Below are 27,044 nucleotides of genomic sequence, written 5' to 3'. Positions count from 1 at the left end.
CAGACAGACAAGGTACCAATCCATATACAGGTAGCTCACAGACTGCAAAAGCAGCATTTAAATTAAAGCACAGGATAGCTTTAGCACGGCTGGTAATTGTGGATCAATAGTCCCTTCACATAACCAAAGTAAAGTTTCTGGAGTTTGTAGATTTATCCACGTTTTAGGCTCACAAAGTGGAATTTGCCCTAGTAATTGCACAAGGCTATAAATAGATATTTCCACTAGACACATACAACATGCTGTGCAAAATGTGGCTCGGCTATGATGAAAAGCAGAAATCTTGGACTGTGAATGTGCTTTCCATTTCTTTAATTTCTGGCTATAGTACTATTCCCATTTAATGTGGATTTTTATATTTTACTTTGTGCTATTATAATTTAAAGCAGGCACATACAGCCATAATGTAATCTTTACTCTTGAGTCACTCCTAATCTGACAGTTTCTCAAGCTGGCCACCAAAACTGCCCTTTGTCACAACAGAAGTTTCTGTGTCCTGGAATTTGGGTTGTTGCCTGTACACTTTCCCAAGAGACAATAATTGCAGCACACATTAGAATTACAATGTGAGAAGTCAGTCTCCCTTTCTCATATTTCTACCACAGCTGCCAGAGTTTGCAAATAGGATTTGTACTTGGAGACCTCATTTCCCACAAAATATTTTCCATATAGCCTTCCTTCCATTCTATTATTCTATTATTTTAAAAAAAGGTGGGGGGAAATGTGGCCCTCCAGATGTTAGTGAATGACAGCTCTCATCATCCCACGGCTACTGGGCATGATGGCTAGGGCTGATGGGAGTGGGAACTGAACAACATCTGGAGCACTGAATATTACCAGACCATTTTAGAATCCAATATGTAGAATATCTCAATGACTTGTAATATTAGAAGTATCCTTTATGTCTGATTCTATATCTACCTAACCAACTGCTTCCCCAATATCCAGTGGTGGAGAATCTGAACCTGTATATCTTATGAAGGAAGGGCTTTAAACTAAGAGGTGAAGCATCAGAACCTAAACTTATCAGTTCTCTGGGTGGAACTCTTTTTTAAAAAAGATTTTTAAAAATTGAAAAATTTTCAACATAAAATACAATAAAAGCCAAACTAGTCTTGGGGGGGGGAGGGGGAGAACCAAAATAAGAAATAAAAAGGAAGAGAGAAAAAGGCAAGAGAGAAAAGAAGAAATAGAAGAAACAGACATAAAAGCCGACTGTCACAATTATATCATGAACTTTATGCATATTCAGAAAAGTAGACCCTTCCTGGGAGCTTCAGTGGAAAGTCACTCTTATCATCTTATCCTCAGCCCATGTTTCCTTTCTAGAGAATAATTTTCACATTGGCTTACCTTGTTCTTTTTAATAAAAAAAGCATGCTGTTTTTCAAGATGGGGACAACTGCATCTTCAAGTAAGCTACAGAAGAGATATCAAAAAGATAAGACAAAATGTGGATGGTGGGAAGATCAAGGATAATGATCCCTCATACCAAGGGAGGACAGAGAGCTGTCAGGAAAGGAATAGGGAGGGAGAGATGTTGCACATAGAGTTCAAAAGAAGCCAGTTTATTTGTATGCATGTGCCTACAGTTGCTTAACAACAACAAGAACCCAAAGTCTCCCAACTCCACTGTACCCCCAAATAAGGCTGCTGAAGTGAGAAAACTTAAGGTGAAATGGGGAGTAGACTTTCATGTGAGCTCAGTCTTCCCAGGCAACAAACAGCAGGTGTCCCCCTCAGCATTGATTCAGTCATTGACAGCCCCTTCAGCTTCCGTCTACACCCTCCCTGAGCCACTATTTTATACTTACCTTGGGACTGTAGTAAATACAAAGTAGATCCTGGAGCTCAGCTCTTAAGCTTGCTCAGCCCATCTTTAAAGCTGCATCCTAGAAAAACATCCTGATTCCCAACACTTTCTGTCATGTCATGGCAATGGTACAGAATTTCTATATATGATTCAAAGTGTTGGTGCTGACCTTTAAAGCCCTAAATGGCCTTGGTCCATCTCCACCACCATCGTTCAGCTCGGACACTGAAGTCCAACGCTGCTGGCCTTCTGGTGGTTCCCTCAGTGCGAGAAGTGAGGTTACAGGGAACCAGGCAGAGGGTCTTCTCAGTATTGGCGCCCGCCCTGTGGAACGCCCTCCCATCAGATGCCAAGGAAATAAACAACTACAGTGGTACCTCGAGTTAAGTACTTAATTCGTTCCGGAGGTCCGTTCTTAACCTGAAACTCTTCTTAACCTGAAGCACCACTTTAGCTAATGGGGCCTCCTGCTGCTGCCGTGCCGCCGGAGCATGATTTCTGTTCTCATCCTGAAGCAAAGTTCTTAACCCGAGGTACTATTTCTGGGTTAGCGGAGTCTGTAACCTGAAGCATATGTAACCTGAAGCATATGTAACCTGAAGTGTATGTAACCTGAGGTACCACTGTATCTGACTTTTAGAAGACATATGAAGGCAGCCCTGTTTAGAGAGGTTTTTGATGTTTTATTGTGTTTTTAATATTCTATTGGGAGCCGCCCAGAGTGGCTGGGGAAACCCAGCCAGATGGGCGGGGTATAACTATATAATTGTTTGTTTGTTTGTTTGTTTGTTTGTTTGTTTGTTTGTTTGTTTATTATGCAGCCCTGTGGCTGCATCTTCAGAAGTCAGTCTCACTCTGTTCTGTGAGGTTTATTCCAAGGTGGCCAAAAAGTGTAAGAGGACAGGACTCCTGCACCTTTAAGTGTGGCATGAGAAGGCATCAATTCCCTCATCTACTCCACCATTAAAGGTGCTCTGGTCACCCTAGTTTATTCCCAGGTAAATATGCATAGACTTGTACCCACAACAAGAATGGAGGTACCTCCTTGATATTATCCTAAGTGCTGCCAGAAATCTGGTGTGTGGTGTGAATATTATTGAACTACTTGGATTTCAATGCCCACGCCACAATCTGACTGACGTATTGCTGAAAACCTCCAGATAAATTATGTTTACTTTTAGGTTTGGGGATTTTTTTTTAAAAAAGATGGAATTAATAAAAAGAAAGCTTGAAAGTAGAACTCAGTGGCAAAGGAAGGAACTCATGCATCCCTAGAGATAATTAACAAAAGCTTGGTTTTCATTTAATATATTGTTTCCCCTTTGTTACAGACCAGTCTTTAAAGATAATCAGGGAAATATTGACAGAGATTCCCGGTTCTCACCTTTGTTCAGGCAAGAAAGTAGCAAAATTTCAACGGATGACTTAATGAAACTCGTCACAGAATACAGGAGGTAAGGAATCATTGCTTGGCTGTGTTGATTAACTCCTTTGCATCAATGGTTTTGTTTGCACAGAAGAGATGAGTGCCAAAACAACCACATTACATGGAATGGTTTTCACATTAGTCAGTTGCATGCCAAAGTGGGTTTCCAGCAAAGCTCTTTGGGAAAACTGGAGAGATGTTTGCTGCATTAACAAAGTTTATGGCCGCTTAATTGTAGTGCTGAATGGAATTAATTTCAGTTGAAGCAAGGGGAAAGTGTAGGAATTAAAGATATATAGATGCATTTCATGGAGGAGTGTTTTATCAGGTATATTGACTAAATGGAAGTACAAAGGTGTTTTTTTCTTTTTTTGCCAATTCTTTTTATTGCTTTTCCATAATTTTTAACAAATTGTCACCAAATTAATACAAATTAATACAAATTTAAAAGCTGACTTTCTATCCACACTGATGTCTCCTCTATTTTCCTCCCTCTTTTGCTGCTCCCAATGAAATAATTTTTTCAACTATCATTTCAAAATCCATTCACCCCCTTCTCCCTACACATCACCTGTTCCATTACCAGTTTCTGCTGTGGCTTTTGTACATGGCTATAAAGGTAAAGGTAAAGGTACCCCTGCCCGTACGGGCCAGTCTTGACAGACTCTAGGGTTGCGTGCTCATCTCGCTCTAGAGGCCGGGAGCCGGCACCGTCCGAAGACACTTCCGGGTCATGTGGCCAGCGTGACGAAGCTACTCTGGCGAGCCAGAGCCGCACACAGAAACGCCGTTTACCTTCCCGCTAGCAAGTGGTCCCTATTTATCTACTTGCACCCGGGGGTGCTTTCAAACTGCTAGGTTGGCAGGTGCTGGGACCGAGCAACGGGAGCGCACCCCGCCGCAGGGATTCGAACCGCCGACCATGCGATCGGCAAGTCCTAGGCACTGAGGTTTTACCCACAGCGCCACCCGCGTCCACATGGCTATAACCTGTCCTCAAAATAGTCAAGTACAGTAAATCCTCTTTTATCTATTTATAATAGCCATTCATCAATTTTGAAACATTTCCTTCTGATACCTCTTGAGTAACACTTTTCCTGAGAAAGATAGATCTTGCTTCCTTCCAGACAACAGACACACATTCCTCTCTAACATGGCCTTGAACATTGCTGTCCCAGTAATAAACAACTCAAGCCTCACTGGTGCTGTGTGCAGAGGGTGAAAATGAAATCCATACACGTGCACACACACACACACTCACACACACACACACACACACACACACACACACACTCCCTCCTCTAACACTGCCAATCTCCCAGGATTACCCACCCTTCACATTTCGCCAAATTTAATCTGAATTTTTACATACAACCAGCTCATTAATAAATCATTAATAAATAAACATTATCCATATCTTTTCTTCTCTGTCTGAAAGTCTCTGAAACTGTCAAGGTGGTATATACTGTGGTCCGTCCTATCCCTTTCACTGTTCCTATTTCCAACTTCAAGCTCCAAGAGGGGTGGGTTGATGTAATCTCAACAAAATCCATATCTCCTCTCCATCCTCCCCCCCTAAACTAATAAATCTTCCTGCACTCCATCCTGCAGATCCTCAGTTCCATTACATCCAACTTCACAGCTTATTCTCTTCTGAGTGCTTAACAGACAGTCAGTCTAGTTCTTACCAATCTTTTCTTCTTTACTATTTTTATTTCACAATACAAAGTTCCAAGGGGTGGTCAAAATCCCTCAAAAGTCCCTCAAGGTTGTTACTCTCCTCCTCCTTTCGGGCAAAGTTCTTCATTATAAAATAAATCCATCGCAAAGAGGTATCTTTAAAGTCCACTCTTCCCGAAAACTTTGCATTCCATTACTTTTGGGATGGTGGATAACATAGATCCCGAGAAAAGAAATATGTCTTAAAATAATGCCTTTCCTCCCCTCCTTCCACCGTTCAAGCAAAGAAGAATTTAGCATCTTTCATTCTTTCCAAACCTTTCCAAACAGATGGTTTTCTCCTGCAGCATAAATCAGGATCTTTTTGGGGTTGGGGGTGCCTCTTCACTCGCCAATTATGTCCGAATTCAAAGGTATTCTGCAGCTCACCATGGTAGCTGGTTGGGCCTGTCCTTGGACGGAGCCATTGAGCCCAGTGCCCTTAACTTTTCATCTGGGAGACAGGGATTTCCTACCCTGCTCACAAACAACAAAAAAGGCATTAACGGACAACCACGGTTCGTGCCCTTTCGATACCCTTGAAAGGTTAGGGGAGACATGCCCCTTTCCACCCCGCATTAATCTCCATCTGGGACCCCTCCCGGGTACTGGAGCACCCAAGAGGATGACTTGCCGGGTTCACTGCAAAGCAGGAAGTCCTGTACAGAGTTGTTTTCATCCAGTAACTGCTTCATTTCATGTTCACCCCTCTCTATGTTCACCCCTCTCTATGTTCATGTTCAATGATTTATAAGAATTTAACAAAGCAAGGCTTCTGTGTCATCTTTGGAACTTTGATTATATGTTCAGGCTCCATACAGGAGCTGGTAACCCAACTGGTTTAGAGCTGTGTACAGCTCCCTGGGAAGGGATGCGGGTGGCACTGTGGGTTAAACCACAGAGCCTAGGACTTGCCGATCAGAAGGTTGGCAGTTCGAATCCCCGCGATGGGGTGAGCTCCCATTGCTTGGTCCCAGCTCCTGCCAACCTAGCAGTTCGAAAGCACGTCAAAGTGCAAGTAGATAAATAGGTACCGCTCCGGCGGGAAGGTAAATGGCGTTTCCGTGCGCTGCTCTGGTTCACCAGAAGCGGCTTAGTCATGCTGGCCACATGACCCGGAAGCTGTATGCCGGCTCCCTCGGCCAATAAAGTGAGATGAGCGCCGCAACCCCAGAGTCGGCCACGACTGGACCTAATGGTCAGGGGTCCCTTTACCTTTTACAGCTCCCTAGCAGGGCTCTCAGGACAAGCCTGCTTTGGGTTTTCTCTTAAGCCAAGGGCAGAGAGAGTCCTAGGGTTACTCTGTACTTCAGGTTGCAGTACAAAGTTAATCTTCAGTGGCTGAATCCAGCCTAGTTTGCTTTTTCAGAAGCTACGGCAATTCGTCATCAGCAAGGCTTTGTTCTATATGGCTTAGCAATTCTAGCCTTGATAATGCTTTTCAAATTTGCCATTGAAGAGCTTTCAGCAATGGAATAATGGTCACCTAGACAGAGCTTTCACTTCGTTCCTCATCCCTTCACTGTTAAAGTGCAAAAGCTGACACCGTTTTTCAGCTAGGCGTAGCTGAATGACAATGCAGTGAATATTGCTTGGAGTTATTTCCTACCATTATTACAATAATTGTTGCTGAAAAATAACAGGAATAAGATTTAATAAAAGAGTTCTATTCCTGACAGTTACCTCACTTCTATTTGAGAAGAAAAATGGATTTTGCTGTAGTTCAGCAGTTCACTAAAATTTAATGTTTTGCTTTATTCTTTTCTTTGTGCCTTAAATCACTAATTCCATTTTCCTTTATACTTGGGGGCGGGGCAGGTTTCCTCCAAATGTTGCTGGACTATTTCTGTCATCAGCCCCAGTCGTATGGCCAATGAAAAAGGATAATGAGAGTTGTAGTTCATCAACATCTGGAGGGCCAATGTTCCCTAACCACTGCTTTATATGATGGTCCCACCATTAATTTGTACTGGGAACTGTAGGTCTGTGAGAGGTCTCCTATCAGCTCTCAACACCATTAACAAACTACAATTCCTTGGTTTCTTTGGGGAAAACAATGACTATTGATGTGGATTAAGAGTGCTTCAAACATATGATGTAGATGTGATCTATGTCTGTGTTCATTTGCAACTGCTCTTGCTTATTCTGTCCGTGCCACCTTTAAAAAATATTCCTCTGATGTTTGCAGGGCAGAGAAGATCAACAAAATTCAGATCATACCTGGCAGCTTAGAAATCACAGTTGATTCTGTACCTTTGGAGCACCAAAGTATGATTCCAATTTATAATTTCTAAGAAATTGCTAACCATTGTGATGAGACACTGGGATCAAGTGGGGGGGGCATGAATATCACTTTTTTAAAAAAAAATGGGTTGTTTTTATTGACTCTGTGGTTGCTTTGCATAGGAGTGGAGTTTTGTGAAGGAGTTTGGTAGACAGGCAGATTTTGTACCATTAACAAATCTGACACTAGGCTACATTGCACATCACCATGTCTGTGTTCCACAGAATTTCATGGATAAAACCATTTGCAATTTCAAACATTCCATACAAGCAGCAAAAGTAGAAGCATGACTGTCTTAGTCTTCCTTCCCATGCATTTTCAGACCTTGTGTGATGGAAAGAGATGCCTTTTTTTCTGACATGGGGACAGAGATAATATCCCCCATCTTCACATGAGCCCTAAGAACATGCACAAAGGAAATATGTATCACTCGTGTTTCCCCTTCTGCCAGTTTCATAGGATTTCCTCCTTTGTCAGTCGCACTTCAACAAATTCTGCATCCATAGGCATCTGCAGGAATTTTTCCAGGTGGGGGAAGGTCGAAAGTAAAACACTGAACAGGGAAAGCAGGCTGATTTCTCACAAAAACATGAGATGAATAGTACCTGTACATTTTACTTTTGTATCACATGTTCTGGGCAACCCAGTCAGATGGGCAGCATACAAATAATAAAAATCTACACATGCTAGAATTATGCTATTTTTAAAAGGTAAGCCAGGAATTTGTGGATTATGGTTCATCCAGTTTGGGAAGAAACAAGCCCCCCACCCCAGTTCCCACCCTGTGGATGCCCATGTGTGCATCTTTACAATAGTGTGTATCTTTACATAGTATTATGTAAAGACAACTTTAGTCCAAAGCTTTCCAATTACCCAAATATTCATCCCAAACAGGAGGATATAATATGCCAGTTCTGGAGGGTTTCCCAGCCCAGGGAACCCCCAACTCCCCCCAAACATCACCCAGAAAGGAAAACAGACGAGAGGGAAGCACCACTCATCCCTCACTGCTTCTGGGTGCCCAGCAGGGTTTGAATATTTCACATCTTCCAAGATTCAGCACTCCCCAACCCCACCAAGATATTGCTCAGCCAAGTATGAGTTTTGACCCAGAAAACCAATGTCTGATTGATTCATTCATCCATCAAGAGCTGTGATGGTGTGGTTGTTGTGGGGGTTGTAGGGAAGAGGTATAAGAAGCCCTGCTGTGTTTGCTGGGCTTTCTAGATTATAGCCCATAATAGTAAAAGGCTACAGTTTTGTGACTAAAGGGTTTTCTTTCTTTCTTTTTCTTTCTCAAGATTGTGTAACATCATCGTTTATTCCAATCAAGCCATTCAATGATATCAAGGAGCATCAGCCCACAGTAGAGGTGGAAGAATTTGTCCAAGAATCGACAAAGTACTCCCAGACTTATAGAGTATATAAAAACCAAATCTACATCTATCCCAAACATCTGAAATACGATAGCCAAAAATGCTTCAACAAGGTATGCCAAAGCAAGAGCCTTAGCACAGCAACCCTCAGTGTGTTTACTCAAAAGTAAGTCCCTCTTAGTTCAGCGGGACTTACCTATCAACTAGTTTGTGACTAAAATCTCGATTCCCTTAAACTGAAGGATTCACAAGCAGCTTTCAGTGCATAGGTTAGATCCCTAGCAATTAAGTGATGCTTTCAATTATTCAGCTGCTTGGCCTCAGCTGTTCTCACAAGGGATTTGAGTGCGATTAAGTAGTTGAATGCTAGCTTCGTTGCTCCTTGAAAGCTCACTGTGCTCCTAATAACCATTCACCAAGAGATAATTTGGCCCTTAGTTTGCAACGAATATAGAATACGTCTGAACCCTATTCACCTTTGGAACCCCCAGTTGTACACGCATTTATGTAAAAATAAGACCTGTTGATTTTATTAATTGCATTTGGACCTGTATAGCAGAATTTCCTGTGGAACAGGCCTCTCGTTTCTGTTTGTTTCTTTTGCTCAATTTAAAAAATGCATTTCGTTTTCCAAAATCTCAATCAGGGTTAATGAACTGACAAACTATAGTAGCTAATGATACTAGAGAAGCGGCTGCAATGTAATGGAACTAGGATTGATTCTAAACACTCTTTCATTAAGATGTGCTTCACTGAAATAAATGAGACCTGCTTTAAAGCAGGGCTCAGCCGCATAGACATACCCTGTTAAAAAAAAAAAAATCACATTTAAGAACACAGTATGTCCAAATACAGAACTCGTGTCAAACCTGAAAAAATAAACATAAATTAATGATCATTTTGAATATTACTATATACAGAATGCGAATTATAACCAAAGCAAGGTTTAAAAGTGAAGGGTCGGCTTTCTGTGTTCATATACTCCAGCTGATAAGAGGTTAAATATTTTGCAGTCTTCTTTCTGGCTTCATAACACTGCTCTGGTTTGCTCTCAACTTGGCAGCATAGTGCCAGATTTGGAACAAAGCCTTGTATTTCACACGTCTTTAATTTGCATGTAATTTATGAGCTAATAATTTCCATTTGCACCTTTCTCTTACAGGCACGGAATATAACAGTCTGCATTGAATTTAAAAGTTCCGATGAAGAAGGAGCCAAACCCATGAAGGTGAGCAGAGATGGATCTCATTCACAAAGCAATAGGTCAAAAGCAATTTCTTTGGCAGCCACACGACTGAGGCTGTTCCATGCATTGTTTGTATTTCCATAACAATCCTTTATAATGACAATTATTAGTAGGACTTCTGGAAATGCTTATTCTGCAGTACTTAGAATCATAGAATTATAGAGCTGGAAGGTACCCAAAGGGTCATCTAGTCCAACCTGGCAGGAATCTCTCTGCCAGAGGACTACCTAACTTCTGTTTAAAAATTCCAGTAGAGTCCACCATCCTACACTGTCAAACAGCTCTTACCACCTGAAAATGATTCCTAATGTTTTGTCAGAATCTCATTTCCTATCATTTGAAACCATTGGTTCAGGTCTTGCCCCCTGGAGGTAGGTAAGTAGGTAGGTAGGTAGGTAGATGAGAGGACATTGTACGCTGGACTGTTTCATGTGTGTGTGTGTGTGTGTGTGTGAGAGAGAGAGAGAGAGAGAGAGAGAGAGAGAGAGAAACAGTCCAGTGTACACTGTCGTCTCATATAAAGTACGATCCACATCAATTCTTCCAGCCCCATTATGACAAGAGTTCATATTAGTTATGAGAATCCAGGTTGATAAAGCCTTCAGAGCTTTGAGCACTTAAAGCAGTTGTTGGGAATACAATCCACAAAATGTTACAAACGAATTAAAGCACAATCTATTTGAACAGTGTATCTACGGAAAGCCTGGTGGACCACTCTTTGCATCAGCAGCATATACAGCTGTTCTGCATCATTCACAGAACCCTGATTTTTATGATGAGGTAAGCTTATTTTATTGTGACTTCGAACGTATTACTACTATTTAGGATACATTTAACAGTTAAAGCTCTTGGTCCCGCCACCCTCACAGGCATGCTTGGTGGGGACACGGGAGAGGGCCTTCTTGGTAGCTGCTCCCCAATTTTAGAACTTCCTCCCTAGAGAAGTTAGAGTGGCTCCCTCCTTGTCGTCCTTCCATTGGCAAGAGAAGACAGGCCTTTAGGAACTGACTGTTTTTAAGGAAAGGGCTGGGGCTGCGAGGTGGTTCTATACGCACACCCAGTTTTTGAAAATGATAAGATACACAGTCAATTATTTTGTTATTTATTTATTTAATATTTATAAAACGCACTGTATGTGGTGTACAACATAAAAACATAATACTACAAAAGCATCAATTAAAACATCAATAAAGACCGGTAGTTGAAAAAACACGTTCCAAAGGCTTGCCTGAACAGTGCTGTTTTTTAAAAGACATCTTTTTAAAAGTAATAGACTTATGTAACTGGGTAGAGCCAGTGTGGTGTAGTGGTTAAGAGCAGTAGTCTCATAATCTGGGGAACCGGGTTCGTGTCTCTGCTCCTCCACATGCAGCTGCTGGGTGACCTTGGGCCAGTCACACTTCTCTGAAGTCTCTCAGCCCCACTCACCTCACAGAGTGTTTGTTGTGGGGAAGGAGGGGAAAGGAGAATGTTAGCCGCTTTGAGACTCCTTAAAGGGAGTGAAAGGCGGGATATCAAATCCAAACTCTCTCTCTCTCTCTCTCTCCTACTCTCATCCCCATTTCATGCACAAGTTCCACAGCGTAGGGGCAAGAGGGGAAGTTGACTGTATTAAAACGATGATAAGTTAAAATCAGGCCCAAGCCATCCAGGATCTCCCTCTTGCTCTTGTTTGTGTCCGTCTCAACTAAAGATGGTTGCAACATTTTACATTTCAGGTGAAGCTTGAGCTGCCTACTCAACTCCATAAGAAGCACCACATTCTCTTTTCATTTTATCACGTCACCTGCGACATAAATGCGAAAGCTAATGCCAAAAAGAAAGAGGCCCTGGAAACATCAGGTAGCTATACTTTGATCGAAGCCATGATTTGTGTTGTTCCTGTATTACGTAGTACCATTTTAGGTCAAGCATTTATGACAAGATTAGTTTTTTGTGTGTGACCATTGTTGCTTCTCTTTATTTCAACAAAGCAAAATGTTCTAATGCTAATTAGACCTCCTTTTGGGTGCAGTGGGATATGCTTGGCTACCTTTATTGAAAGATGACCAGCTAGTGTCTCAAGAACACAGCATACCAGTGGCAACCAGCCTGCCTCCCGGTTATCTGAGCCTTCAGGATCCTGCAGCTGGAAAGGTATTGTGTAGCATTTGAGTTTTGTGTCTCTCCTACAAAAAGAAAAGTGTCTGTGAATCTTACAATTTGAAATCTTTATAGTATTTGTGCAGGTTTATTATCCTTGGTGTCTAACACTGCCTTGCTGAAACGAAGGCAAAAGGTTCACTTTCTACATATGATAAGTTACAGAAGTAAACCTCAAGCTCACAGACACACATTGCCTCATGTGTACTCTCTCTCTCTCTCTCTCTCTCTCTCTCTCTCTGTCTCTGTGTGTGTGTGTGTGTGTTTGTGAGAGAGAGAGAGAGAGAGAGAGAGAGAGAGAGAGAGAGAGAATCACCTCATATAACCACATCCTTTTTCTGGTGGCCGGCTCTGGTAAATAATTGTTTATGCATGCATTGCTTCACCTGGCACATTTTGCATGCAGTGTGGATTGCTTGAGAGAATTTTCTTCCATGCTGCACCTGCTATAGAGCTGACATAGTGAAGTACAGTGTAAATATGCCCTTCGTATTAAGACACATGGGGGTTTTCCTTCTAGCTGTTGGTTATAATCCCATACATGTCTGGAATCACATACTGAACAGCTACTTCTGTTCTGGACATCTACAAATAGATGCAGCATTTCTCTGGTTCTGGGTAGTCTATAAAATGTGCAGTGACATGACTTTGGATTAGGGGTAGTGGACATTGTGCTGGTGTCCAACAACGTTTAGGCCTCATCTGCACTTTGCATTTAAATCAGCATCATATCACTTTAAACAGTTATGGCTTCCCCCAAAGAGAGTTATTACGAGACACCTTTTACCATCACAGAGGGAAGAGGAACTGACTGCTAAACCACTCAGAAACTGTAGCTCAGTGAAGGGAATAAGAGTCTCCTAACAACTCTCAGTACCCTTAACAAACTACAATTCCCAGGATTCTTTGGAGAAAGCCATGCCTGTTTAAAATGGCACGATACTGCTTTAAATGCGTAGTGCAGATGGTGCCTGGTTGGCTACTCTTGCTTTTGATAACACTGTCAAGGGGAGGGGGGAGGTACCAGTGCCAAGGGCCTTCTGGCGGTTCCCTCCCTGCGAGAAGCCAAGTTACAGGGAACCAGGCAGAGGGCCTTCTCGGTAGTGGCACCCGCCCTGTGGAACACCCTCCCACCAGATGTCAAAGAGAACTACAACTACCAGGCTTTTAGAAGACATCTGAAGGCAGCCCTCTTTAGGGAAGCTTTTAATGTTTAATAGACTATTGTATTTTAATATTCTGTTGGAAGCCACCCAGAGTGGCTTGGGAAACCCAGCCAGATGGGCGGGGTATAAATTAATTGTTGTTGTTGTTGTTGTTGTTGTTGTTGCCTAAATTGGACATGTGCACAGAATTTTACATTTCCAGTGACAGGAAGAATTTGGCTCAGTATTTCTTTTTATAAATTTAGACATGGTGATCTTTATAAATGTAGACAAGTATGATTAGTCCTGCCCATGTGTTTCCGGTATTCATACACTTACCACAACAGCTGCAGAACTCACTACAGGGAAGTGTCTCCATTCTGAAAATGGTACCTCTGAATGGATCCAACAGAAGGCTGAGGTTCTGAAAGGCTGAAAGTTTGGCTGCTTAATGGCATCCTCTCCCATTTTCCCCCATGGAACAATCCTGCGCCATGCTTTAGCAAGTGTTACAAATCTAGTGTTACAAATTAAGGAATTGACGTGCTGTTTGTATTGTTTGCAGCACAGTGGAAGTGACGTGAAGTGGGTAGATGGAGGGAAGCCACTCTTCAAAGTGTCTTCATTGGTTGTATCAACAGTTTATACTCAGGTGAGCACCTTTACAAAAATTTATCTTGGTGAAAGGCAGTCTGTGTGAAAGGCTGAATACAAAGGCTGTATGTAGAATTTCTGCTTAATGTTTCAGTAGGGTCCCCATGGTTTTCATTTTACAGATGCAGTATTGAATACGAATGTATAGATAGGCAAATCTAAAAAAAGTAGTATAAGCACTGATAACTGGGAAACACTGGCCTGAGAGTGCTCCAACTGGAGAACAGCCTTTACCAAAGGTGTCATGGACTTTGAAGAAGCACAAACTCAGGGCGAAAAGCAGAATCGAGCTAAGAGGAAGTCACGTTTGGCAAACCCTCACCGTGATCAACTCCCATGCAGAAACCTATGTCCCCACTGTGGAAGGACATGCGGATCCAGAATTGGCCTCCACAGTCACTTACGGACTCATTGTTAAGACCGTTTTCATGGAAGGCAATCTTACTCAGCTACGAGTGATCACCAAAGGAGAAAGATAGACTATTTAAACTAAATAATAGTTTAATAAACTGTAATAAATTGTTTAATATGGATATTCCATACTTCCTCAAGGAATTACGGTGGTACCTTGGTTTAAAAACAGCTTAGTTTATGAACAACTTGGATTAAGAACACTACAAACCCTGAAGTAGGTGTTTTGGTTTGTGAACTTTGCCTTGGAAGCCAAACATGTTCCGCTTCCTGTTGAGTGTGTTCCATTTGTAAATTGAGTCCCCCGCTGCTATGGGAAAACACACCTTGGTTTAAGAACGCTTTGGTTTAAGAACGGACTTCCGGAACGGATTAAGTTCATAAACCAAGGTACCACTGTATACAAAGGTTGTCAAAACAAAAATTTCACAGCAGTCCTGAGCTATGGTTGGCAGCAGCAGAACAACAGATCAGCCACCACATCTGAAGCCCTGGTAGCTTATGCTGGGTCAGGGGAGGTAGGGGGAAAGGCTGCCTTCATTTTTGTGTGTGTGAGAAGCCCAGATCAAGCCCCTTTCAGGGGAATGGATGGGCTTAGGATGTGGAGATTTATGGTTGGCTGTACTCTGCTTTATCCTATTCTGGGGCTCTGTGCTGGCTGCCACCAGCAGTCGTGTTCAATCCATCAAGCTTTCCATGATAACAGTGGGGGCCTCTGGTGGACAACAGCAGCAGGTGGGGGACCTCTTTCACATTTGTCCAGCAGCACAGATCCATGGGGTAAGATTTTGCACAGTAAATAGCTAAAGAAAACAGACTAATTAATCTTTTGCAGAAAGGGGGAGGGTGCAGGTATTAGTGAAAATACAATCTTTTCTAGGAAGTCAGTGACACTGCTGACACTGCAACAGATCTGATCAACGCTAAATAAAACATGAAAAACATATATAAAGGAGTGGTGCAGAAGTTAACTGTATCAGGCTAATTTTTCATTGTTTCATTGCTTGCCATTACACTTCTGCTTATAAGAATGCAAGTCAGTATTTCTGACACTTCACTGTCATTTTGTGTATCACTTTGAAATAGACTGAGTGTCAGTAGTTTTGTTGTTGTATTCCGCTGCTGCTGAAATAGTTCGATGGAATTTGATACGTTTTTAATGATGAATTCGTACTGCTGTTTTGTTTCTTGTTCATATATGGTTGGATTTCCCTCTGCTCCTATTGGAGGAAGAGCAGGATACAATGTGTACATGATGTAGGTATAAATAAGTAAATAATGTATTTTGCTGCTTTTAGGATCCATATCTGAATAGATTTTTCCAGCAGTGCCAAAAAAGGAACAGGGATCTATCCCAACCACCTACCTCAAACTTTATCATCTCCTGTAAGGTAAGATGATAAATGATAATGGCAGAGTTAATGATAATGATGCATTTGATAGTAGTGATAAAGATGAGATTACCACTAAGTAATGCTACGTTTTGACTTTGCCTTTTGAATAACTCCCATTGTATCAGTTTTAGAAATGCACACATATTCACAATAATGGATGGCATGTTGCTGAATAGCTCCAAAGCAACTTTGCAAATGACACTGATCGCCCCCCCCCCCACACAAAAGGTTTACCCCAAAAGTTACCGGCCCATGGCAAATGTTTAATACCTGCCCACCTAAGTTCACCATTCACAGCATGGGCTGCTTTAAAAAAAGGAACATATCCTATTCTCTCCCAAATGAAAAAAATAAATCATCCTGCCTGGTCACACAGATGTAACTTTTATTTACCACTGGTGATCAGGCAAGTGGTTATTTACAAGGTTGTTCTGGAGCATTCAAGAAAACTCCAGGGTACACAATGTTTGCTTTCCTTATTTGACTCCCAGGAACTGTATGACCTTGTGTGTTGCTGTTTACTGTCCTTCCCATTCATTATGTGAGTGCATAGGTGGTAGAATGCCATAAGAGCATCCCTATGTCCAGTAGAGACCAGTAGCGGCCTGCATAGCAGCATATTGCTGGTGCTTACCAGAGAGGGGATAAGGCGTGGGGAGCTCAGAGCTGTTTGGGAATGTAATCGCAAGAGCGTCTGATTGGCTCTGTTGTGCCACACAACCCTGAACTCCCCTTGCTTCACCCCTCACCCTCTTTCTCCAATGAGAGCAGCCAGGAGATCAGCAATGCCCCATGTACAGCACTGAATGCCTAATACCATAAGAAGAGCCATGCTGGATCTGACCAGAGACTCATCTAGTCTACCCTTCTGTTCCCACAGTGAGTGACCAGATGTGTTTGGGAAGCTCACAAGCAGGATATGAGCAAAATAGTTATCTCCTGTTCGTATTCCTCAGCAACTGGTATTTAGGCATGATGACTCTGATCAGGGGGGTGGGAGGGGTTAGTATATAGCCATCATTGATAGTTTTGATGTCATTTATCATGACCAGGCATTCTTTTATTCTCCCTGAATATGTATAATCCCCTTTTAAAGTCATGAAAGTTGGAGGGATCACTGCAGCTTGTCCTAGGACACCAAGTTTAGGTTCACTTTTTTTTGAACAATAATTGTCTTATTTACAGATGATCAAATTACCCCTTTAAAACTAGCTCATAACTCTTTGTCCATCACTATTTCTGATGTCACTTTTGTCATGAGGTAAATGTGCATATTGCAGTTTGTGATCCGTGATGCTCTTGGAACAGCCATTTGCACGTTTTCATTCAAGAGCGTTTCCAAAAATTAAATTTAGCCACTTTAAAAGCAAAATCTGAAGCATTATGTCATTCTTTTGGGGGTTTTCCTCATTCAAACAGCTGCAACATATAGAGGAAGTAACAGGATGAGGAAATGTGGTCATTAACTACACCCCTCCCTTTGTGGTCAATTTTCCACAGCTCAGTCTTTAGCAATTTGCTGGCACTAAGGCTTCTCTTGAGCTTTCGTAAGGCAGCCTTCGCCAATGTGTGGCCTTTCAGAGGTTTTGAACTACAATTCCCATCAGCCCCAGCCAGCATTTACTGCCTGGAGCTGATGGAAGTTGTAGTCCAAAACCTCTGAAGGGCAGCAGGTTGGTGAAGACTGCCTTAAGGTTTAGAAAACAGCAAGCTATTGCAGAAAATTCTCCATTAATCTTGATATTAATTCATTTTTCACACTTCCCTTTGTCCAAGAATCTCACAATGGCATACACTGGGTCACTGTATTTTATCCTTTCTTAACTCTGTCATTGTTGGCTAACCATGCAACGATAGAAGAATTCAGATATAGACACTTAAAGCTGGTTAAGTTGAGAAAGTGTTATCAGATCAGTGGCACCCAGGCAGCTCCACTGGACGTGCAGAAATCCAAACTACATCTCCCTGCTCCATGTTCAACATTTGAACAGCTATACTGCTCTGGCTCTATCTTTGCATACCTATTTAAAATACAGTTTAAATCATAGGTGATTTTGGGTACAACTGTTTCTACAGCAAAATATAACTCTACTTTGATGAAATTACATTAATGTGCAGTTGTCACAAAGCAGCAGAGAATCTGCCTGTCCTTACATGTATTTTTGTTTCTTAACCAGAATTTGCTTAAAATTGAGAGGATCCATGTCATCGTGAATTTTCTGCCTGTGATTCTGAACCAGCTCTTCTGGGTGCTTGTACAGAATAAGGAGGATGAGATTACAACTGCTGTGACCAGGTTTATTTTCCATTGTATTTGTTTCATGTTTGCCGTGTGTATTGGGAATATAGGAAGTTGCCTTAGTCCCTCTAGCTCAGTATTGTCCACACTAACTGGCAGTGACTCTCAGGTGGGGGTCTCTTCCAGCTGTACCTGGAGATTCTGGGACCTTCTCTATGTAAAACAGCTACAACCTTCCCAGCAGGTGCCAGACAACCTCTAGTCACTTACACCGAAATTGGGAATGCCGTCTTAACTTTAAAAATGGCATTCATGTTTGAAAACATCTGTATATGCAGTTTTTTTGGGAGGGGTAGAGGCAATTTTCTGTGATTCTGTCATCTACACCAAAGCGGTCACATTTATGGGAAGGGATGGGCAGAATAACTAAGGCTGTATTTAGAATGCACTTCCGTATGACACATCTCTTGATTATCTGTGTATTTTTTATTTTTTTTTTTTGCCTTCGTAACGTCTTGATGAAGTTTTCCGTTCACTTTCACCAAGCAGAGTTTTGCAGCTGACTTCACAGAGGCCACAACTTTGCTAAATAATCCAATATGTTTTTGATATATGTAAGGTTGGGTCCATTTCATTATGCCCAAACTCCAGAATAGATTGTGAAGTCCAGAATGAATTTTTGTAGAAAGTAGTGCTTCCATATTTAATTCAATGAAAAATGCTGGATTTTTCTTCTTCCGTTCCAGAACTAACTGCCTTAATTTCATAGGCAGAACAGCACTGGAGTTTTATGATACCTTTATTAAAATCTCTGTATTAGAATTTTTATAGGCTTTGAAGGTAGGAAGCTGCCTTACATGCAGTCAGACCATTGGTCCCTGTAGCACAGTACTGCTGACTAAAAATAAACATTAAAAAGCAAATATGGAGCAAAGCATTTATCCTGAAGTTATCCTGTGCATCAGTGCTCCCAAAGCAGGTAGCAAGGCAAGCCCCTCGAATTTCCTATGTCAGCTGTTGGCTTCTAGAACCCGAGTTAACCGAGTGGGGGCCTCTGTCTTCCTTCCTTCCTTCCTTCCTTCCTTCCCTCCTCTGCCCTGAGGACTCCCAAGAAGAGAGGAGAGGAGGCTGAGGGAACACTCAACAAGAAAGGGTGTTTGAAAAAGGGCGAGAGGCGGCCAGCTCTGCAGGCAAGGGGTGACATAACTGGGCTCCTGAGCCCCACAGAAAGAATGTAGTCAGTTAAGGGAGCCATAGACTCAAAAAGATTGAAAATTTCTGCCTTAATTAATTCAATTTTCTTGTGTTCCATGCTGAATGTCAAACTCCAAGGGAAAAGGTGTATCTTCATGATCATTCAATAATTTAACTTTACAGGGTGCTTACTGATATTGTTGCCAAGTTCCATGAAGAACAATTAGATCACTGTATCCAAACATACGTAAAGGTAAGAGCATTTAACTCACTTTTTGATCATCTCTGTTACATTACATACCTATCTCAGGTTTCCTCTCTGATGGCAAGTAGCATTTTACGTTGTTGTAAGAGGTGTGTTATCTTCCTTTATTAGCTAACTGTGATGATTTCATCGATTGCTCCTCTTACAAGGAATTGACAAATGGTCAAATTGGCTTCGGTGGTCAATTTTAATAACGATGCTTTTCTGTGTGCTTTGAAATTGCTTGTGCCGTAATATTTCCTTATTTTTTCCCCATTATTTTCTTAAGAAACTTTTTTTTTATTTGTCCAAATTACAGTGCTTTTGTACCTGCTTATGGTATGTTAAATATTTTTAATCTTCCAGCATGATTCTTTGCACATTATCGTGAGTCTGCACTGCTTGTTATGCCCCTTCTCCATTCACTCCTCACCCAAAACTGCCATTGAACTTGCCGGGATATTTAGGAAGCTGGCACCAAGTACCTTAAAAGCATATCCTTGTGTACAGAAATTCAGTGCAACCACTTAGAAGTCCCTGCTGCAGACCTCGATTAGACTAACTTCCTGAAAGGAGAAAGAATATCCCCCAGCTGATGCATCTTCGGTGGATGGGGAAGTGATACATTTTTGCATGTACATACATAGAGCTCTATGCACATTCAGTACATTACATGCAGTCTTTTTAACAATACCACCCTTGGGGCAGATAGAAATCATGCATCATCAGACATGTGCATAGGAGTTCAGGCAGCTAAGTGGTTCCCAATTAGCTAAGTACTGCGAACACCCTATTTTTTCAAAAGCCAATCCACGGACCCCCCTGCTTTTGAAAATTTTGATACGTCTGTGGTAGCTTTTCTGGCATGAATGGTGCCACACACCTCCTGGGTGGGTTACACGGACTGCCTGGCATCCATGGAGTTATGTGCAGTTCCTAGATCTGTAGCACATCTTCCAGTTTATGGATTTCTGAATTGATATGTACCACTTTATGTGCTGCTTACAATACAGGGACGCAGGTGGCGCTGTGGTCTAAACCACTGAGCCTCTTGGACTTGCCAATTAGAAGGTCAGCAGTTCGAATCCCCGCGATGGGGTGAGCTCCCGTTGCTCTGTCCCAGCTCCTGCCAACCTAGCAGTTTGAAAGCACGCCAGTGCAAGTAGATAAATAGGTACCACTGCGGCAGGAAGGTAAACAGCGTTTCTGTACGCTCTGGTTTCTGTCACGGTGTTCCGTTGCACCAGAAGCGTTTAAGTTATGCTGGCCACATGACCCGGAAATATGTCTGCGGACAAACGCCGGCTCCCTTGGCCTGAAAGCAGGATGAGCGCCGCAACCCCATAGTCGCCTTTCACTGGACTTAATCATCCAGGGGTCCTTTACCTTTACAATACAGAACTGCAGCTCAAAAGATAATAATGAACCATGTGATCTTCTCCAGTAGCAATAAGAAATAACAGCTTGATTTACAAATAAGTTCCAACTGTTGCCTGCCAACATGCCTATCCCCAGACAAATCTGACTTTGCAGTCTCTTGAAGGGATGGCAAAGACCTAGAACAGCTTACTCCAACCAGGATCCCTGCATCTCCCATGAAACCCAGCCAGCATGGCCTTGAAGCCTGGGGCTGAATGGAGATCAAATCCATATCATCTGGAGGCACCAGGTTAGAAAGGACAGAACTGGATCATATTGAACACATTCACATGAAATGTTTCCATATGAGAATCTCTACTGTACACTTATCACAACAAAAATTCCTTGAAGTAAGAAAAATAGTGTGAATCAACTCACAGACACTGGCAAACCTCATACAAACTAGTTCAAAAGCAGCAGTTTAGAAAATTCTGTGTTTCGGTGAACAAAGGAATAAGGAAATTTAGAGAGCAGTTGGTGCCAGCCTTCACCTCTGGCTTGGAGTTGCACCGTATTAGTCCAGCCACTTAGAGGATTTCTAGAGAATAAGTGGTACATAAATTTATTAAAAGAATAAACTAGTGAATTTAGGTGTGATTCACATGTGCATGTACATAGCTTCAGAATCATTGCTCAGTGATTTTCCGCCGAATGTTTTTAAAGGGAATGTGTGAACTGCTTCCATTGTAAAGCATTGTGTTTGAGGTGATATGAAAGGTCTAACTGTGGTGTTTGATATGTGATAGCTATTTCATTCATGCAGTTTATCCTTGAAACAAAAAGTGAACGTATTCGTCCTCGCTATTGGGATATGAGTGTACCGTAGTTGAAACACTTTAGGACAGCAATGACCTAAAGCTAATAATTACGGTTATCAGTCCATGTCTGTATTAGGGTGAGATTTACTGAGTTCTGCGTCCATATATTGTCACAGATCATGAAGATTTGCAGGTATCTCAGGCAGATATGCCATCAGAAATATTAAGTGTTGGGATATAAATCCTTTACTGCTAGATTTTGTGTGTAGAAGAGGCCTAACAAAAAATAAATTGAATCTACAGTAGTTATACATTTTTGTGAGAACAAAACAAGAAACACTTTTTTCATTTGGTTCTCTGAGTATTACACTGCTGAATTTTGGCATAAAGAAAGCTTACACCTATGATGAGTAAAATAATAAAGTGGGTGTGATAAAGGAAATTAAACACCTTTCTTATGTTCAAATTGTAATTGGATACAGCATACAAGTGTGGATTACGTGAATAATTTTGGCGAATGGAATAAACTAGTATTCATTCTGTATGCTTGTTGTTGTTTTTTAGCGAGGGTTTAAGAACTTATTGCTAGAAACAGTGCCAGATTATCAAATAGGCAGAGAAGGCACTGGGCTATAGGCCCCACGCCTTTTAGGGGCCCCACAACAATGAATCAAAATAATATTGACTTGATCTTGAAAGAACATTACAATCAAGCTTGCTTATTTCAATGTTATCCCACTAGAGCATGCACATGGGTGAGGGGAGAGATTTTGAATGCCTAGGGGCCCTGGGGCTTCCACGGGATTTAATATAGCACTGGCTAGGGGGAAAAACGGGCAATGGTTAGAAAAACTACCTTGCAAGAGAAAGAAGCAACCCTATAATTAACAAACATTCTGAAGAATGGCAAGGGCTATTCTGCAGTTGTAGCTAAGAGAATGAGCTGTGAATCAGGCACCTTGAATTTTACCTCTGACGTGAAATCACTATGTGACCTTTAACAAGCTACTCCCTCTCAGTCTAAATTCTCCAACTGCTGCATAGGGATATTAATAAACCTCACAGTGTTGTTGTAAGGATTCAAACAAGATAGCAGCCCAGTTCGTATGCCATGATGAACCCCACTCACAAAAGGAGGAAACAAGCCACAGCCCTTGGCTAGCATCATGGCCATACCAGAGATCATGGTTTGTTTCGCCCCCAACAAACCATCATCTATATCCAAGGTTTGCTCCTGGCTTACTTGTGATTTGCTGGACTGAAAGAAATCACAATACCTGGTTTGGATGTAATGCTAAGCCAGGGTTTGCGGGGGAAGAGGAGAAGAATGAAACGATCACACTCGTGTATGATAAGCCATGCTTTATATTTACCATAATGTGCAAATGCAGCCAATGTATGTGAAGTTTTTTGAACACTCAGAAGTGTTTACAAATAATTGTTGTCACTGCTGCTGCTGTTCTATGATTTGGACTTTGGCAGCAGGTCAGCATCTGCTGCAAATGAATTAGTGCCCTTTCCCCTTCTTCAGATATTCGTCACAAAGCATGACGCCATTGTTCTGCATGACAATATCAAAATATACATTATCCCTATATAAATCAGGAAAGAAAGAGATGCTGTAGGTCAGGTGTGAGGGATCTTTGGCCCTCCAGATGGTGCTGAACTACAACTTCCATCAGCCCCAGCAATGGTCGGGGATGATGGGTGTTGTAGTTCAGCAATATTTGGAGGGTCAAAGATTTCACATAATTGCTATAGGACTCTGTTCTTTCAGACCGTAGCCTTGCATATCCTATAGTGTCATGTTTCAACCTATGAAGAGTATGTGACGAAAGCTTTATTAGGGAACAATTTCAAGATCAGTTAAGCTTAATGCTGTTTCACAACATACACAGTACATAATTCCTTGTACAAGTCACATTTCATTAGCCAAATTATGCCTGGAGTGACAGTGGTGCAAAGCTTAGATGTAGTGTATTGTTCAGGTGTAAATGACTGAGGAATGTGTAAGTGTTTAATTAGTTGTTGCTTAAAGTATTCTCTGACTTAATATGCTCAGAGCAGCATTGGTTGAATGGCTGGTTTGCCCCTTCGTACCATATTTCAGAAAAAAACATTAAATGTGCAAGTTACTACATTCCATACATTTCCAGATTGGCCAGTAAGGAGAGTTTATTGCCAAAGAATGGTGCATGTGCAAGCTAATTGCATCTGCTGATGATTTTGTGCTGCCAGGATTGATGCTTTAATATTTAAATGTATGTGTTCAACATTTAATTGCCTATTTCAAAAGGCATGTTTTGAAGGTGTTGCTATTCACCATTATCAGAAGACTTGGCTTCTGTGAGTAAACTTAAAAGTGGTGTGACCCTTTAGGGGAAAGAAGAGTGTGAATCAAGCATTAATGATTCTTATACCAAACTTGTAGGTAAAATAGGAATGTGGACCATGCTTCTACTCATTTGTTAGTAGATAATTATTGCCCTGTAAAATGAGTTTTTGTTTCTTTCTTTGTTTTACAAAACTGCCATAACATTTACCGTACTTCAAGGGTTAGCTCTGTCCACACTTTGGTGCAGGGTCCAGTGTTTTCATGATTTGGAAAGCAAAGAGCAGGGGATCAGTTAATGAAACCAAAAATTTCCAGAGTATGTGCTGCATATACACTATTCCTCTGAGGTACAATCAAAGCACATTCCCTCCCCACTCAAATAAATATGGGCATTGTAGTTTGTTGCTAGGAATTGTAACTCTGTGATGGGTAAGTTACAGGGGCCAGAATTCTTTGAAGGAAAGAATGTGCTTTGAATGTGTTGTAAATATATAGTGTGTATGCATCCATATTCACAGTACAATCCCATACATGTCTACCCAGGAAGGAAACCCACTGAGTTCAAAGGACCTTTCTCCCAAATTCAGCTATACCTTAGAGTAATCTGCATTAAACTCAGCAAGACTTACTTCTGAGCAGACTTGTGAAGGATTTCACTTCTTTTTAATTACATCATAGCCCAGACACTAACATTACATGTATTTGCATTAAAAATTCTTAAATAGCTGGACAATATTTCGTGATTCATAATGCATGTACAGTAATGGTTATTTGATGAATTAATCAACTGTATTTAGATTACTCTGAGCAGTGCCAAACCTTAATTTTGGTACTTTTTGGAAAACTCCCTACTGCAGTTGCAAGAGACAAGTTGTCCTCATGAAGCCACTTTTAGTCACGGGAGTACCCACACAATTTTATCTTCATTAAGTGGTGGGAGGCAATTTGCATTGCACGTAGCTCACTCCATAAAAGCAGTATTTCCAATGCCAAAGGTAGAAGGACTTAAGGATAAACAGCGTTGAGTGCTTTCCTGTCCCAAAAGAAGCTTCCAGCTCTTCAGCCTGAAGTGCTTATGCTATGAACAGCAATCCAGGATTTCTGCAGTTTGATAAACAAAAAGATATGGAGATTCTAATTATCGCCATGGCCTCAAGCATTTATACATAATTCCTATTCCTGCATATATTTATATACAGTGGTACCTCAGTTTAAGAACAGTCTGGTTTAAGAACGATTCGGTTTACAAACTCCGCAAAAAAGTAGTGTCCAGGTTTGAGAACTTTACCGTGGTCTAAGAATGAAATCCAAACAGTGGAAGGGCACCAGCAGCGGGAGGCCTCATTAGGGAAAGCGCGCCTCAGTTTAAGAACGGTTTCAGTTTAAGAACAGACTTCCGGAATGGATTAAGTTTGTAAACCGAGGTACCACTGTATCTAGAAAGCACATAACTCCTCCTGAACCTGAGGACTTTGAATTGATACGCTTCATCCTTTCATTCTGCTTGAGAAAGCAGAAATGAGACATTAGTGCAATAGATTCTGCTTTAAATATAAAGACCACTGTGACACATCTGTTACTTCTGTCAGATGTCAATCATTTAAAGGAAATGGGAATGTTACACTGAGTCTTGGGAGACCAGCCTTCTCACTGCCAGCTGTTCCTCTGTGTATGTGGATGATGTTTTTATTATTATTATTATTATTATTATTATTATTATTATTATTATTTATATATTTAGTATGTATTCAAGACCAAGTCATTTGAAGAAAGAACAGTTCACGAGGAGCTGGCCAAGAATATGACCGGTCTGTTGAAGTCAAATGAACAAAGAACAGTGAAACATGTTTTAAAGGTGAATCTTTCTTTTTTTTCAAAGCTACAAGTTCTAGAAAGGTTTGCATAAATTTACCATTTTCTTCATGCTCCTTTTTTGTGTGTCGTTGGCTCCATACACCAGAGAGTACTTCACTTCATTTTTGTTTGTTGGGTTATCCATTCCACTGAAGTGAACAGAGCCGTTTGCATAAACAGATCTTCCCAACTGGGTGCCCATAGAGGTTCATATGGGATTCTTGACTGGGGTGTCAGCATTTAAAGTGCGTGGAGATATGGGATGAGATCCAACGTGGCATTTGCACATGAAGTTTGAGACTTACATTGCACAAGCTGTAGTGCACAAGCTTAACAGTTACCTAGTAATAGGAACAGCTGTACTAGGGTTTGCACAACATATTTTACAAGTGCAAGGCACCCATTAGATTCTGTTGTTGCCCTACTCTAATCTAGAAATCACCCTGAAGTCTGAAAGTTCACACCAAGTTGATCATTCAGTTTTGGTTATTAATTGAATGAGTGCTATATGCTCTATGGACAACTATTAACTTATTAGTGGGTTGTTGTTTTTAATGAAATTATAGTACATTCCTTCTGTATTCACACATATACAAACTGGGAATTAAAGTAGATCCCTGATTATAGAAGAGCAAGTCAGTTTTCTCACAGTGCTCACAATCTTGCCAGTAGCTTCTGGAAACAAGATGGCAATGTGTGGAATATTTGGACCATTGAAACTCCAAATTTGTTTGTTTGTTTGTAAAACTTTTCTTCGTGCCTCACCTAAATTACAGAGATCATTCTGATTTTAAGAAGGAAACTATAAAGTAAGGGTGAACAAGGAAAACAAAGAAATGAGCATTGCTGTCATTGTGATAACTTACTGCTCTCTCTTTTTTCCAATTTTAATAGCACTCCTGGTTCTTTTTCGCAATTATCGTAAAATCAATGGCTCAGCATTTGGTGGATACAAAGAGAATACAGGTAAGACTGTGTGCTGCTCTCCATTATGAATAAGCAGATATCAATCTTTACAGAGACACACATTTAAAATAGCTTACTTGAATAAAAACATCCCTGAGCATAAGAAAATACTTTGGCATATACCCATTGTTACACACACACACACACACACACACACCCTACAGATAATTTGTATCAAACACCTCTATATATATTCAAACTCTGAAGTTAAAGGTAAATCTATGCAGCTAAGAAAATACATAGCTTGGCTCATAGACAGCCAGCAGAATCAAATGTGTATCTGGCAGAGAAATGAGGCAACAGCGACACATCTGCTGTTTCGGAGAGATAATTGCACAGAGTGTGCATGACATAATCCTTATCTTGTTCCGTCTGGCAGAGCCAAGGCTGTGATTACTCCACAGTCCCAATTATATTTCATTAGG

The 27,044-nt window shown here is 41.2% G+C and overlaps 1 protein-coding gene across 13 annotated transcripts in view; it reads left to right on the top strand.

Moving 5' to 3' along the window:
- Nucleotides 1–27,044, top strand: part of DOCK10 (dedicator of cytokinesis 10) — a 206,601-nt gene that overhangs the window by 139,036 nt on the left and 40,521 nt on the right. For all 13 annotated transcript variants that reach the window (XM_081861455.1, XM_081861462.1, XM_081861461.1 and 10 more), the window contains 13 exons: nucleotides 3,145–3,267; nucleotides 7,147–7,226; nucleotides 8,544–8,731; nucleotides 9,781–9,846; nucleotides 10,552–10,644; nucleotides 11,583–11,706; nucleotides 11,879–12,000; nucleotides 13,717–13,803; nucleotides 15,515–15,607; nucleotides 17,788–17,906; nucleotides 19,227–19,296; nucleotides 25,541–25,654; nucleotides 26,548–26,619. In XM_081861455.1, the coding sequence (XP_081717581.1) occupies nucleotides 3,145–3,267; nucleotides 7,147–7,226; nucleotides 8,544–8,731; nucleotides 9,781–9,846; nucleotides 10,552–10,644; nucleotides 11,583–11,706; nucleotides 11,879–12,000; nucleotides 13,717–13,803; nucleotides 15,515–15,607; nucleotides 17,788–17,906; nucleotides 19,227–19,296; nucleotides 25,541–25,654; nucleotides 26,548–26,619 (1,351 nt within the window). The remainder of the gene's footprint in view (nucleotides 1–3,144; nucleotides 3,268–7,146; nucleotides 7,227–8,543; nucleotides 8,732–9,780; nucleotides 9,847–10,551; nucleotides 10,645–11,582; nucleotides 11,707–11,878; nucleotides 12,001–13,716; nucleotides 13,804–15,514; nucleotides 15,608–17,787; nucleotides 17,907–19,226; nucleotides 19,297–25,540; nucleotides 25,655–26,547; nucleotides 26,620–27,044) is intronic.

This window comes from Podarcis erhardii, assembly GCF_964252035.2.
Source record: "Podarcis erhardii genome assembly, chromosome: 5".
NCBI lineage: Eukaryota > Metazoa > Chordata > Lepidosauria > Squamata > Lacertidae > Podarcis > Podarcis erhardii.
The sequence above is the reverse complement of the archived record's forward strand: the minus strand, read 5'-3'. Positions and strand labels throughout refer to the sequence as shown.